The sequence below is a fragment of the Alexandromys fortis genome, unplaced genomic scaffold, assembly GCF_014885135.2.
Source record: "Alexandromys fortis isolate MF-2015 unplaced genomic scaffold, M_Fortis_MF-2015_v1.1 scaffold_152, whole genome shotgun sequence".
Lineage (NCBI taxonomy): Eukaryota > Metazoa > Chordata > Mammalia > Rodentia > Cricetidae > Alexandromys > Alexandromys fortis.
This window is the reverse complement of record NW_026068045.1, coordinates 1,007,237-1,021,445: the sequence shown is the minus strand read 5'-3', so window position 1 is coordinate 1,021,445 and position 14,209 is coordinate 1,007,237. Positions and strand designations below refer to the sequence as shown.

General features: G+C 47.6%; 2 protein-coding genes across 4 annotated transcripts; one reads left to right on the top strand and one right to left on the bottom strand.

The window, feature by feature from the left end:
• Positions 1-140: 140 nt before the first annotated feature.
• Mettl25b (methyltransferase like 25B) lies at positions 141-7,543 on the top strand. 2 transcript variants are annotated; one of them, XM_050166356.1, is made up of 8 exons: positions 141-410; positions 2,212-2,336; positions 2,489-2,681; positions 3,065-3,127; positions 3,343-3,486; positions 4,968-5,452; positions 6,675-6,859; positions 7,260-7,543. In XM_050166356.1, exons 1-8 carry the CDS (start codon positions 300-302, stop codon positions 7,379-7,381), a joined length of 1,428 nt encoding a protein of 475 aa, XP_050022313.1. In that variant the 5' UTR covers positions 141-299; the 3' UTR covers positions 7,382-7,543. The 2 variants fall into 2 exon arrangements, with proteins under 2 accessions (XP_050022313.1, XP_050022314.1); XM_050166357.1 differs by lacking the exon at positions 4,968-5,452.
• Positions 7,544-8,272: 729 nt separating this feature from the next.
• Positions 8,273-14,087, bottom strand: Mrpl24 (mitochondrial ribosomal protein L24). 2 transcript variants are annotated; one of them, XM_050166363.1, is made up of 6 exons: positions 14,066-14,087; positions 9,658-9,893; positions 9,485-9,580; positions 9,192-9,295; positions 8,679-8,809; positions 8,273-8,497 (listed from the first exon to the last, which is right to left on the bottom strand). In XM_050166363.1, the coding sequence occupies exons 2-6, from the start codon at positions 9,838-9,840 to the stop codon at positions 8,361-8,363; spliced, it is 651 nt and encodes a 216-aa protein (XP_050022320.1). In that variant the 5' UTR covers positions 9,841-9,893; positions 14,066-14,087; the 3' UTR covers positions 8,273-8,360. The 2 variants fall into 2 exon arrangements, with proteins under 2 accessions (XP_050022320.1, XP_050022319.1); XM_050166362.1 differs by lacking the exon at positions 14,066-14,087 and adding an exon at positions 10,866-11,013.
• Positions 14,088-14,209: the final 122 nt, after the last annotated feature.

Sequence of the window (14,209 nt, the reverse complement as noted above, 5' to 3'; positions counted from 1 at the left end):
CTGCAGCTGGCCGCCCGGCGTTGAGCGATTACTGGGCGCGCATCTGTGACGTCACCAAGACCTCTTGCGTCTCCGACGGTCATGGCTTTCCTCAGCGGAAGCTGTGACATTTGACGAGTGCGCCCGGTCATTTCATTCTGGATGAGACTGCGGAAATAGGTGTTGTCGGGCGAGCTCGGAGAGCTTGCTTCGCGTTGGGCCAACAGAGTTGAGCCCAGCTCGGGTCTCACACCCTCGTGGTAGCGACCTTGGATTGCTACACCTCCTTCCCCTCCTTGCACCGCCAGTCTGGCCGCAAGATGCCGGGCGTCTCAGTCCGTGGCCTCTCGCATGAGAAGAGAAGGCAACTGGCTGTGAACCTCACCCGCGTCCTAACGCTCTACCGTTCCATCCTGGACGCCTACATCATCGTGAGGCCACTGGGCTGAGGGCGGGGTGCTTCTGGGGGTGGAATGGTTAGAGGCTACTGTAGAAGAATTCTGGAGACAGCTTTTATCTCTCCACTAAAAGGCAGTAATAAGGAGCATATTGGTAAAGAGGAAGTGCTTGGCCAGCTGTGGTGCAGACCTGTAATCCCAGCACCTCAGACTAGCCTGGACTGGACTACATTACTTTAAAAATGAAAAAGCAGGTCAGGCATGGGTAATGGTGCCTGCCTGTTATCCTACCTCAGGCGGGGCGGTGGTGGCGCACGCCTTTAATCCCAGCACTCGGAAGGCAGAGGCAGGTGGATCTCTGTGAGTTTGAGGCCAGCCTGGTGTACACAATGAGTTCCAGGACTACCAGGACAACACAGAGAAACCCTGTCTTGAAAAACCAAAGGGAAAAAAATAAGTCATGTAGTGCTTTTTCCAAGCCAGTTCTGCAGCCAGTGCTCACAGCCATCTTTAACTCCACGTGCAGGGATTGATGTGCTGCGGGCAGCAGCATTCCCATGCACAGACCCGTCCACAGAGGACACACATACAAGTTAATAGTGAAAGTACTTTGTAAAAATTTTGTCTAGCTTGTATGAAACCCTGGGTTAAATCCCTAAGTACTGCCAACATTTTTTTTAACTGGAGGGTGTTGTGGTTGCACCACTGTAATTGCAGCGCTTGGATTGCAGAGGCGGGCAGTCTCTTGAGTCCCAAGCTAGTGAAAGCTGCATAGTGAGACATGTCTCAAAAACAACAGCAAAAAAGATCCTCCAAACTAAAAAAGTAAATAAATGCTTGTTTAAGTGTTTTCAGAATAGTGCAAATATGAGTGTTTACTTTTGCTTGTGTTTTCTCTATGTGATAACTCTGGAGTGTCCCTCACACATTTTCTCTGTGACAACTCTGGAGTGTCCTCACACATTTTCTCTGTGACAACTCTGGAGTGTCCTCACACATTTTCTCTGTGACAACTCTGGAGTGTCCCTCACACATTTTCTCTGTGTGGCGACTCTGGAGTGTCCCTCACACATTTTCTCTGTGTGGCGACTCTGGAGTGTCCCTCACACATTTTTTTTTTCTCTGTGGAGTTTAAAGTAGTTGTCCTTTTAAGCTCTCTGTTAAATGGTTTTCATGAGCATTTTATCACATGTAGTGTTTATGTTAGCTGATCATTATTTACAGTGCTGGGGATGGAACCCAAGATCTCCTGCATGCTCATCAAGCACTCGTTTTTTGTTGTTTGTTTGCTGTAGCCCAGGCAGTCCTGGAAGTTGCTCTGTGGACCAGGCTGGCCTTGAACTCACAGAGACCCACCTGCCTCTGCCTCCTGAGTGCTGGGATTAAAGGCAAGTGCCACCACGGCCTGGCTCATCAAGCATTCTTAACATTGAGTTAAACCTCTGTTACTGAATTTTATTTTGCAAAGTAAACTCTACACGTACAAGACTCTTGTCTCTCTGAGTTTAGAATAGATTTTGGTGAATAAATAAAACCTCAAAATTTATTTTTCTAGATGAAGTTTGGCTATCCTGGAACACTATATAGACCAGGCTAACCTTGAAAAAGAAATTGGAGAAGGGGGACATTAATAAAATGAAGTGTGTTCACAAAGCATGTCTGTGCCACCTTGGCACTGGTGGAGGCTGGGAGCAGACTTGAGCTGATACACTTGAACAGGAGAGACCTGCTGGTGGCATTTGGTGGTCTTGGGCACTGGTGCCAGAAGAAAGCAGGAGATGAGGTGGAGAGTTAAGATGGGGCTGAGAAAATGGCTGTTTGGCTCCTTCTGCAGGAATTTTTCACCGACAGCCTGTGGGGCACACTCCCCAGCTCATGGCAAGAAGCACTGGATGGACTAAAGCCACCACAGCTGGCCACCCTGCTGCTGGGGATGCCCAGGGAAGGGGAGGAGATTAGGTATGTACAAACAGAGGAGCCCTTTGCTGGGGAATGAGCCCGGAGCCATGTACTGAACCTTAGGTAGACAGTCTCATTGCATCTTCCTGGGCTTAGACACTCAGCATGCGATTGTGGGCTATTCACTGGCAGCCTGGGCTGGACTGTCTCAGGTACAGGTCCGTGTGGCCACTGACCCTGCTGGCCCTGAAGTCCACAGCCTGTGCCCTCGCCTTTACCCGGACACCTGGCTTTCAGACCCCCTCAGAGTTCCTGGAGAACCCCAGCCAAAGCTCCCGACTAGCAGCGCCTTTTCGGAAACATGTCAAGCCCAAAAAGCAGCATGAGATCCGGAGGCTGGGAGAGGTGAGACAGTCTGAGAGCCCTGTGTAGCCCATACTGTAGGAACGAGCAAGTGCAGAAGCCCCTTCCTTAGCAGACATACTAGCATCCTATCTTGGTGCTGGGATACTTTCCCGTGTGTTTCTGGAGTTGACCGGCAGCTGTGTGGGGTGACTACTTCTATTCACTGCGGTCAGTTTTCAGTTTCACAACCTACAGGGTTCTTTCTCCTGCATTGACTTAAGGGGCAAGCGGACTAGGCTAGACACCATCACCTCAGCTCTGGTTTGACATCTGGTATCTCTGTGGCAACCTCAGTGCTTCTCTGTCACCTTGGCTTCTCTACCATCCTTATGACTTCAGGAGTCAGGAGCCAATGCCAAGAAGAGACTTTTGTCTCCTTTCAGTTGGTGAAGAAGCTGAGTGATCTCACTGGCTGTACCCAGGTTGTGGATGTGGGCTCAGGCCAGGTAAGCCAGACTCTCAACATATTGTCTATTTGAGTTATGAGAATAGGCTACTGGGGAAGGCAGATTAGCAGGCCAAATGCCCACGGAAGCAGGTGCTGAGAAGTGGGGGTGGGAGAGTGAGACTTTAGAGGAGCCCAGGACCCAGTTGTCTACACCACTGGTGGGGTGACAGTCTTGAGGGCACTGAACAATGCTGTCTTCCCTCATGACTCCAGGGCCATCTCTCCCGTTTCATGTCTCTCGGCCTGGGGCTGATGGTGAAGAGCCTTGAAGGAAATCAGAGGCTGGTAGAGAGAGCCCAGCGCCTCGACCAGGAGCTCCTGCAGGCTCTAGACAAAATGGAGAAGAGGCACCCAAAAGTAAGCTGCCCTTCTTGCAGCCTGCACTACAGGAGCAGTGTGCTTGGCTGGAACTGCATATTAAAATTCATTTTCTACTTCCAAGTTTCTCGGTTAGAAATGGTTCCCATTTATTTCTGCTACATTTTGCCCCTTCCCCAAAACATCCCCACATCTCAAAGGCATTTTTAGTTTGTATAATTGATTTCCACACCACTATGTTCTCATAGTAAACTATGATGTGGCCAGATGGGTACTATTATTTGCTGTACTAGGGATGGAGCCCATAGCTACTGAGCTATATCCCTAACCCACACCCAGGTATTAGACTCATTATCAACAAGAAATGAAAGGGCTTGGGCTGGAGAGATGGCTGTTGTAATACGAACAGCGGGGCTGCGCCCCCAGCACCCCAGCCGCCTGGCTAGTTTATGCCCCGAAATGACAACACACAAATTGTATTCATTTAAACACTGCTTGGCCCATTATATCTAGCCTCTTCTTGGCTAACTCTCGCACCTGGACTAGCCCATTTCTAATAATATGTGCATAGCACCCCAAGGTGCGCTTACCAGGAAGATTCTAGCCTACGTCCATCCTGGGTCTGTGCTTCATGCGTCTTCCTCAGAGAGCAGAGCTATGGCGTCTCTCCTGGAGAGGGGAGCATGGCGTCTCTGAGCTCACTTCCTCTTCCTCCCAGCATTATGTTCTGTTTACTCCTCCCACCTATGTTTTAACCTATCAGGGCCAAGCAGTTTCTTTATTGCTTAACCAATGAAATCAACAGATTGATATATGACACTCCCACATCAGATGGCTCAGTGGTTAAGAGCACTGCCTGCTCTTCTTAAAGGTCCTGAGTTCAACCACATGTTGACTCACAACCATCTGTAATGAAATCTGGTGCCCTCTTCTGGCTTACAGGCATGCATTCATGCAGAACACTATATACAATAAATAAATAAATAAATAAATCTTTTTAAAAAAGAAATGAAATGATAGAGCTAGGATACAGCTCAGTTGTAGGACAGTTGCCTAAGCATTCATTAGGCCCTGGGTTCCATCCTCAGGTACATGCCTGTAATCCCAGCACTAGGGAAACATGGACAGGATCCATGCAGATTTGCTGGCTTGTTCAACATACTGAACTTTAGGTCAGAAAAGGCTGCAAAGACCTTGTGTCTCCCCCTACCCCACCTGAAAGAAAAATGATAGAAATGAAAATATGAACCGGGCACACACCTGTAATCCCAGCACTCGGGGGCAGAGAGGCAGGCAGATCTCGAGGCCAGCCTGGTCCACAAGAGTTCAGGACAGGCTCCAAAAGCTTCAGAGAAACCCTGTCTCGAAAAACAAACAAAAGAAATGAAAAGGTGTACTGTCTGAAATGATGGTCTCATCTCCTGGTTCAGAGTCGGGTTCTCTAATGCCTGGCTTCTGACTCATAACTCCGAGGATGCCACCCAGCTTTGCATCTGCCTTTGTTTTTGCTCTCCCCACAGGTGGTACAAAGAGGCTCCCGCCACTCCCCCCACCACGTGGTTCAGTGGGTCAGCCCCACAGCCCTGTGTGACGAGCTTCTGCTGCCTTTGGAGACACCATGCCAGGGTAGTACTCGCCTACTACTCACGGGCCTCCATGCTTGTGGGGATCTGAGTGTTTCCTTGCTGAAACACTTCTGCTGCTGTTCTGAAGTGGTAGCCTTGGCCTCAGTGGGCTGCTGCTACATGAAACTCAGTGAGCCAGGCAGCTACCCACTGAGTCAGTGGGTGGCTGGGCTGCCCGGCCATGAACTACCTTACAGGCTCCGGGAGGGGGCCTGCCACGCTCTTGAGGACTATGCAAAGAGGCTACAGAAAGCAGGCCCTGGCCTGCAAACACACTGCTTCCGTGCAGCGCTGGAGACAGTCATCCGACGTGCCTGCCCTGAACTTCGGAGGCCTGGCGTGCAAGGAATCCCTAGGGTCCACGAACTCAAGATTGAAGAGTGAGGTCTGGGGAGGCTCCCCACATATTCCCACCTTTTTTTTTTTTTAAGATTTATTTATTTATTATGTATACAGTATTCTCAGTGCTCTGCCTGCAGGCCAGAAGAGGGCACCAGATCTCATTACAGATGGTTATGAGCCACCATGTGGTTGCTGGGAATTGAACTCAGGACCTTTGGAAGAGCAGGCGGTGCTCTTAACCACTGAGCCATCTCTCCAGCCCCCACATATTCCTGCCTTTAACACAGCCAAAGAAAATGTGTGAGCCCAAAGAAATGGCATAAACTTCGCTAACCAGGGACACTGCTCCAAATTTCTCTGAAAGAATTTGTCCTCCTAGGACTAGGAATGTAACTCAGTTGGTAGAATACTTAATCTCTGTGTCCATGAGCCTAGGTTCAGTTCCCAGCACCGTATAAATTGAAGGTGATGAACACACATCTGCAACCTTATCTTGGGGAGATGGCGGGAGAATTGAGAGTTCAAGATTATCCCAAGTTCTTTTGTTTGTTTTTTGAGCCAGGGTTTCACTGTGTAACTAACTGGCTTGGCTGTCCTGGAAACTAGTTCTGTAGACATCCCCCCCCCCCCCATTAACTCAGAGATCCGCCTGCCTCTTCCTCTGGAGTGCTGGAATTAAAGGTGTGTACCACCACTGCCCATTGCCCAAGTTCCATTTTTTTTTTAACTCTGGAAATCATCAAATCTAGGGCTTTGTACGTGCTAGATTAGCAAGTAGGTCTACCACTAAGATAACTATCAGTCCAATAGTCTCTAATTACTAAAAGTACGGCTAAGTTGTATAAAACTAAATGAAGATAAATTTTGGGACTGTTTGCTATTGAACAGATAGCTCACAGCCTAGGGACATTAGAATGGGTAGTGGCACGTGTCTGTGACAGCTTTCTGGCTCTGGAGCCAAGGAGGACTGCTTCCATGTAGTCTAGGCTACTTTGTCTCAAAAACATAGGCATAGTGCCTCATACCTTTAATTCAAGCACTTGGGAAGCAGAGGCAGGCGGACCTCTTAAATTCAAGGCCAGCCTGGTCTTCAGAGTGAGTTCCCAGACAGTCAAGACTATAGAATAACCATGTCTGGAAAAAACAAAAATAAAAACAAAATGTCTAAGCAAATTAAAGTAGGAACCAGCTTCTAGACAAAACGGTTAAGTGGCAGGTGGAAGTTTCTAGAACTAACTTGTCTTATGGCTGGTCTCACAGATACGTGCAACAAGGTTTACAACGAGTAGGTCTAGACCCCCAGCTGCCACTGGATCTGGCTGCCCTTTGGGCCCAGAAGGCCCAAGAGAATCGTGTGGTGGCCTTCTTCAGCTTGGCCCTCCTGCTGGCCCCACTAGTGGAGACGCTGATTCTGCTAGACCGGCTGCTCTATCTCCAGGAGCAAGGTGAGTTCTTGTCCAATTTGTTGGGCCTGGACACCACCTGATGTGGGGGGCATTTGTTAGCAATTGTGGGTTCCTAGCAGTGCCTCCCACTAGACTGGTTTGGGTTTTAAGATTTGTGTGTTTATACATGTTTTTTTTGGGTGTTTAATTTCCTGGTACTGGAGTTGCAAGCAGTTGGGAGCCACCCAATGTGGGTATTAGGAACCAAACTTGAGTATACTGGAAGAGCAGCAAGTTCTTAACCCTGAGCCCTGTCCAGCACCAGGGAGGGAGATTGAAAGTCCATGGACTGCTCTCAAGCTAGTGTCTCCCCCTTTGGAATAAGATGCTGTGCTATTGGACAGGCAGAAAGGGTCTGGGGTGAACTTCTATTTCCCTTCTAACCAACACTTTGTCCTAGGCTTCTATGCTGAGCTGTTACCCATCTTCAGCCCTGAACTCTCTCCCAGAAATCTGGTTCTGGTGGCCACCAAGACACCCCTGGGTCAGGCCTTCTCTGTTCTTGAGACTGAAGACAGCTGACAGACCAAAGCCACAAAGTGACAGTATGGCCAGTGCGTCTTCCCAGTTAGAGTGCCTGCATCCTGCCGGAATTCTGGCCCTCTGAAACTTCGGATTTATACCCTTTCCTTTCATATGTAATGTTCTGTGTCATTTTTATTTATTAAAACTTTTCAGATTTAACTCCTGCTGTGCAGTAGTAGCCATGCCTTTAACCCCAGCACCTGGGAGGCAGAGGCAGGCAGATCTCTGACTTCGAGGCCAGCCTGGATTATAGAGTGAATTCTGAAAGCTACAGAGAAACCCTGTCTCAAATGTTGAAATAGGAGCGGCAGCAGGGCTGCGTCCCCGGCACCCAGCCGCCCGCATGGCTAGGTTATGCCCCGAAATAATTACACGGAAACTGTATTTTTTTTAACACTGCCTGGCCCGTTATCTGTAGCCTCTTATTGGCTAGCTCTTACATATTGTTCTAACCCATTTCTAATATTCTGTGTAGCCCACGAGGTGGCTTACCAGGGAGGATCTTAACCTGCGTCTGTCTGGAGTGGGAGAATCATGGCGACTCCCTGATTCAGCTTCTTTTTCCCAGCATTCTCTTCTGTTTACTCCACCTACCTAATTTTCTGTCCTATGAGGGCCGAGGCAGTTTCTTTATTATTAACCAATGAAAGCAACAGATAAGATACAAGACCCACCTCCATCACTCAAACAAACAAAAAAACTCCTGTTTCTATAAATAGGGAAAAGGACAGGGGCCTCTTCCTTGTTTCTATCCCCAAACATTGTAGGACCTGCCCCTGGAAAGGCTGCCATCTACCTGGTCTGTCCCAACAAGAGGAAAAGCTGCACTATGCGTGGCCTCCACAAAATACAAACACTTGAAGAAAGGAAGAGAGGCGGGGCAGCAGCTACACTCATGGCTCTTTATTAGCTATTATCGCTGGAGAAGAGGGGCCTCCCCTCTCAAGGTGAAGACAGAGCAGGCAGCAGCTCAGTCTCAGTACCAATAAACCTTCTTGTGTCTTCGAGTCTCTTGGATCCCCATAGCCTCCATCACATCTTCTTCTAATGTCTTTAGCCGGGGCACATACGTTCTTTCTAAAGCGTCTTCCACTGATGTGTCCTTGGGGCCATCTGTTGAGTCAGAAGAAAGGATAATTTGCTGACTGTTTATTTCTTGCAGTGTGGGGATGGAGGCCATGACCTTGCACACAGCTAGGCGAGTGCTCCACCACGCTATATCCCTAGCCCTACCAACTTTGCTTTTCCTCTCACACCTCACATCCCTGCCTTCTTCCTGCCCACCCCAGCTTACCAGTCCATGTTTCAGGGACAATGCCGTCTGCTCGAGGAAATTCAGGTTTGGGGATAATTCTCCCAGATCTTGTAGAGACTCGAACCCGCTCTCCTGCCTCAGTAAATCTCCACTGGATCTCAGTGGGTTTCCTGGTAAAGAGAAAAAAATGAGTCTAGAGCCAGATCCTTGTGCCACTCTCCAACCCAAAATTGAAGGCAATGGTAACTTGGGTTACCACTTTTGTTTCTGTCATGGTTACTGACAATTGTGTGCAAGAAACAGACCCACTGGGCAGTGGTGGTGCACTTTCGATCCCAGCACTCAGGAGGCAGAGGCAGGCAGATCTCTGAGTTCCAAGCCAGCATTGTAGCCAGGACAGCCAGGAGTACACAGAGAAACCCTGTCTCAAACCCCTCCCCTCGCCCAAAAAAAGAAATGGATTCCCCTGAGTTCCAGCATATCTAACAAACCATTCCCATGTGATAAATAACTCGAGTTAGAAACCCCTTGACCAGAGGCCTGTGTGCTTGCCTGTCCACAGGGTCCACTAGCTTGACCTGGTGGTGAAGCAAGGGGGCTTCACTAGGGATCATGGTCCCTCGGTGATCCGTGGTTCTGCCAACATAACGGTAATGCTGTCCGGGAGAAGGCATTATCAGAAAGTAAAGTGTGTGAAGGGATTTACCTACTACTACTTAGCATATTCAGCCCAAGCCCGCTTGTACAGCCTACCCCTCAGCCAGTTTCCTGTCGCCCCATGCTGCTCTTAAGAAAAGAGAGACAGATGGGGAAGACTTCCCAGCCCTCATCATCCTTTCACTCACCGTGTTCAACCCCTCCAGGACAACCCAGTTCCGCTGCCGAATGACTTGCACCACTTTGCCCTGCTTCCCAGCATCTTTGCCTTCTAAGATTTCCACCTGTAAGATGATGAGAGGACAGAGGCAGGAGATTGTTGCCCACAAGCCTTCCCATCACTCTGTCTTGATGTTCTCACCATGTCTCCACAGAATAGGTGCCAGTCTTCATCAGAGATGGGCTCTACCACCACTGGGCGCCGCCTGCTCCATGGAGGATTCTTCCTCTTGTCTGAGAGGGAGCCTGGACGGCTCATCCCATAGCGGTAGTGGGGAGGGAGGGTGGCTTTGGATGCCAAGGCCAGCAGGGCCGAAAGTCGCATGGTCAGATGTAAGAAATCTCACCAGTGAAAGACTCAAAAAGTTTCTTCATCAACTATGAGTCAAGAGAAACAGAATAAAAAGTTGAACTAAGGAAGGAACTTTTGTTTGTTTTTAATCTATTTCTGTTTTATGAGCATTGGTGTTTTGCATGCATGTATAGCTAGGTGATGATGTTGGGTCCCGTGGAACTGGAGTTACAAACAGTTGTGAGACACCATATGTGTGCCGGGAAATAAACCCAGGTCCTCTGGAAGAGCAGTCAATGTTCTAACCACTGGGCCATCTCTCCAGCCCCTTGTTTGTTTTTTGAGGCAGGGTCTCACTATGTAGCTCTGGCTGACCTAGAATCCACTATGTAGACCAAGCTGGCCTTGAACTCTCAAATTCATCTGCTTCCCTAGTACCACCATTCACAACCCAGGAATGTTATTAAAGCATACATTGACTCTCTTGCACAGTGGACTTCATCTCTTCTCACAAGTTGTCTTTACAAATGAGAAAACAATGGGGTTATGTATTATCTGCAGTGATAAAGCTACTATGGGGGCAGTATCAGCATTCAACCCCACCGACTGACTTCGAAGTAAAAAATTCACTTGAGGCAGTCAGACAATAGTGGCGCATGTCTTTAAATCTCAGCACCTGGAAGGCAGAGGCAGGCGGATCTCTGAGTTCGAGGCCAGCCTGGTCTACAGAGCAACTTCCAGGACAGTCAGGCAGGGCAACAGAAAAACTATGTTTCAAAAAAAAAAAAAATTCCCTGAGTCCAGGAGCCACACTATCTAGCTCCTTGCATTGCTGTCTCAGGAGAACTTGGCACTTGAGATACTTAAGACAGTTATTTAGTGAATGCATGAGCAACAGGACCGGGGAAGTAGGTAATGAAAGAAAAGGGCAGAGCCCGAAGGTATGCAGTCACAAGGCAGTAAAGAGAGCCTTAGCAAGGATAAAAACAGCTTAGTGTGCCCATGTAACAGGCCCCAGACTTTCACACAACTGACTCCATTCAGGCCATAAAACTCACCACATAGGGCTGGAGAGATGGCTCAGTGGTTAAGAGCACTACCTGCTCTTCCAAAGGTCCTGAGTTCAATTCCCGACAACCACATGGTGGCTCACAATCATCTGTAATGAGGTCTGGTGCCCTCTTGTGGCCTGAAGGCATACATGTAGACAGACTATTGTATACATAATAAATAAATATTAAAAAAAAAAAAAAACTCACCACATAGACAGCACCACCAATGAAAACAAAAACCCAATCCATCAAAGTCTGCGGTTCTGGGAAAGTCTCTACATGTATTATAACCTTGCTTTTTGGTTTTATAGTTCTGCTTTTGGCTGTGTGTCAACCCAGGGTGTGTTTTTTGTGCCTAAAACCTCCCCTTGAGAAATGCTTGCGGATACACTGGGATCCCCCAATACCCAATGCAGTCGCCAGCCAGCTAATAAGGCCATTTTATTGGCTTGAAACCATGTTCTGTCTTCTAACCTCACACAGGAAAGACTCGCTGCTGTGGGACAATGGTCCTGTGCCCTGTAAAGACATGTCACTGTGCTGGTATACGAAAACACTGACTGGCCAGTAGCCAGGCAGGAAGTATAGGCAGGACAACCAGAACAGGAGAATTCTGTGAAGAAGGAAGGCTGAGTCTGCAGTCATCACCCAGATGCAGAGGAAGCAAGATGGTACCTCTTGGTAAAAGGTACCAAGCCATGTGGCTAACACAGACAAGAATTATGGGTTAATTTAAGATGTAAGAGTAAGTTAATAAGCCTGAGCTAATAAGGCAATCAGTTTATAATTAATGTAGGCCTCTGTGTGGTTTTTTTTGGGGGGACTGAATGGCTGTGGGACCAAGTGGAACAGAAACCTCTGTCAACAGACTGTCAACAACCCACTCCTCCCTAAGAATGGCTTTTCCTCTAAGACTTAAGGACCCCAAGACTCCTAGACTCCCAACTTGGGCAGTAGACTAAATTAACAGATGATCAAATTAACTGATAAAAAGTAAGTGCTTTAAGCCAGGCATTCCAGCTCCTTGGGAGACTGTGGTAGAAGGGGGAGGGGAGCTAAAGAGAAGGCTCAGCACTTAAGAGCACTTGCTCCTTTTCAGGAGAACCTGCATTTGATTCCCAGCACCTTCATGGTGTTTCACACCACCCAGAACGCCAGTTCCAGGGGATCCAATGCCCTCATCTGGCTTCTCTAGGCATCAGGCATGCAAGGAAATGCATATACATACATGTAGGCAAAACACACATTTAAAAAAATTAATAAATCGGGCTGCAGCAATGGCTCAGAGGTTAGGAGCACTGCCTGTTCTTCTGAAGGTCCTGAGTTCAATTCCCAGCAACCACATGGTGGCTCACAATCTTCTGTAATGAGATCTGGTGCCCTCTTCTGGCCTGCAGGCATACATGAAGCAGAATACAGCATATATAATAAATAAATAAATCTTAAAAAAAAGAAAAAATTAATAAATCCAATTTGAAAAAATGGTAAAAGGAGCCAGATGTGACTGTGCACATCTGTAATGCTAACACTTGGCAAGTAAGAACAAAAAGACTAAGTGAGACTTGGGGCTGGGCTACATAGAAAAACCCTGACTTTTAATTTTTTTTAAAGATTTATTTTATATATATGAGTGCTCTATCTGCACATAAGCCTTTGTGTCTGAAAAGGTGCCACCTTAGATGGTCATGAGCCACCATATGGTTGCTGAGAATTGAACTCAGGACCTCTGGAAAAGCAGCCAGTGCTGTTAACTGCTGAGCCATCTCTCCAGCTCTCAACTTTTAAATATTTTTAATGGTAGAGGGAGGGACAAGGCTCTGCAGTCAAGAGCATGTGTTGCAGCCAGGCGATGGTGGTGCACGCCTTTAATCCCAGCACTCGGGAGGCAGAGGCAGGCGGATCTCTGGGAGTTCGAGGCCAGCCTGGTCTACAAGAGCTAGTTCCGGGACGGGCACAAAAGCTACAGAGAAACCCTGTCTCGAAAAACCAAAAAAAAAAAAAAAAAAGCATGTGTTGCTCTTATAGAGGACCATCCATAACTCCAATTCCATACCCTATTTTGACCTTAGTGGGTACCAAGAACATACATGGTGTACATATACACATGCCCACAAACACTTCTACATATTAAAAAAAAATCTAAAAATAAAGGATCAATGATGAGTGCAATAGGACAAACCCTTTATCCCAGCACTTGGGTGGCAGATCTCAGCGAGTTCAAGGCGAGCCTAGTCTACACAGCAGTTCTGGGCCAGTCAAGACTACACAGAGAGGGGCTGGAGTGATGGCTCAGTGATTAAGAGCATTGCCTGCTCTTCCAAAGGTCCTGAGTTCAATTCCCAGCAACCACATGGTGGCTCACAACCATCTGTAAAGAGGTCTGGTGCCCTCTTCCAGCCTGCAGGCATACACACAGACAGAATATTGTATACATAATAAATAAATTAAAAAAAAGACTACACAGAGAGACCATCTCAACAATAACAAACAAAACCAAACTGCTAAGTGAAGCTGACTCGAGCCTTGAAGTCAGAACCATCATAATTACTGTGAGTTCAAGGTCAGCCTGTCCCATACAACAGCTACAGAACAGTCTGAGCTACATACAAGGTGGGACCTGCTCGAATCAAAACAACCAAGTCAAAAGGCCCAATGCAGAACGCTAGCCTAGCCTGCAGTGAGCTTTCTAAATAGCAGCTGCTAGCCTGGTACCATATTAAGTAGCATCTCACAGAAGCCTAAGGGCAGCGATGAAATTGCTCCTAATCTCGTTTTTTTGTTTGTTTTTGTGGTGGGGGACCGGAGTGAGTACTGGTGATCAAACTCGGGGATTCACATGTAATGGGCAAGTAATTCTGTATAAGTGGGGTACTCTTCCCTTCTTTATACACCTCAGGATAGGAGACGCGGGGGTTGAGGAGCCCAGTGTTATCCATGATGCTAGATGAATACAAGGGCTTAAATATTTTTTTAAAATATTTATTTATTTATTTATCTATTATGTATACAATATTCTGTGTGTATGTCTGCAGGCCAGAAGAGGGCACCAGACCTCATTACGGATGGTTGTGAGCCACCATGTGGTTGTCGGGAATTGAACTCAGGACCTTTGGAAGAGCAGGCAATGCTCTTAACCACTGAGCCATCTCTCCAGCCCCATGGGCTTAAATATTTCTATTCATATCCAACATACTGATTCTAAGCACCTGGCCAACTCGAAAACTGAGGATTTCAACGTATTTGGTCTTCTCGGTATCCAGGATGTGCTGCAATTCTCATTAAGATCCTGTTCACTAGTACGAAAAACGGGCCTGAGGCAGAGAGGGAGGGAGGGAGGGAGGGAGGGGGAG

Excerpts from the sequence above, each read along its gene's own strand:
- Mettl25b (XM_050166356.1), top strand. The coding sequence starts at position 300 with ATGCCGGGCGTCTCAGTCCGTGGCCTCTCGCATGAGAAGAGAAGGCAA. Across the intron at positions 411-2,211 it reads TCCTGGACGCCTACATCATC|GAATTTTTCACCGACAGCCT; the intron begins GTGAGGCCACTG and ends CTCCTTCTGCAG. Across the intron at positions 2,682-3,064 it reads AGATCCGGAGGCTGGGAGAG|TTGGTGAAGAAGCTGAGTGA; the intron begins GTGAGACAGTCT and ends GTCTCCTTTCAG.
- Mrpl24 (XM_050166363.1), bottom strand. The coding sequence starts at position 9,840 with ATGCGACTTTCGGCCCTGCTGGCCTTGGCATCCAAAGCCACCCTCCCT. Across the intron at positions 9,581-9,657 it reads ACCTATTCTGTGGAGACATG|GTGGAAATCTTAGAAGGCAA; the intron begins GTGAGAACATCA and ends ATCATCTTACAG. Across the intron at positions 9,296-9,484 it reads TCCTGGAGGGGTTGAACACG|CATTACCGTTATGTTGGCAG; the intron begins GTGAGTGAAAGG and ends TCTCCCGGACAG.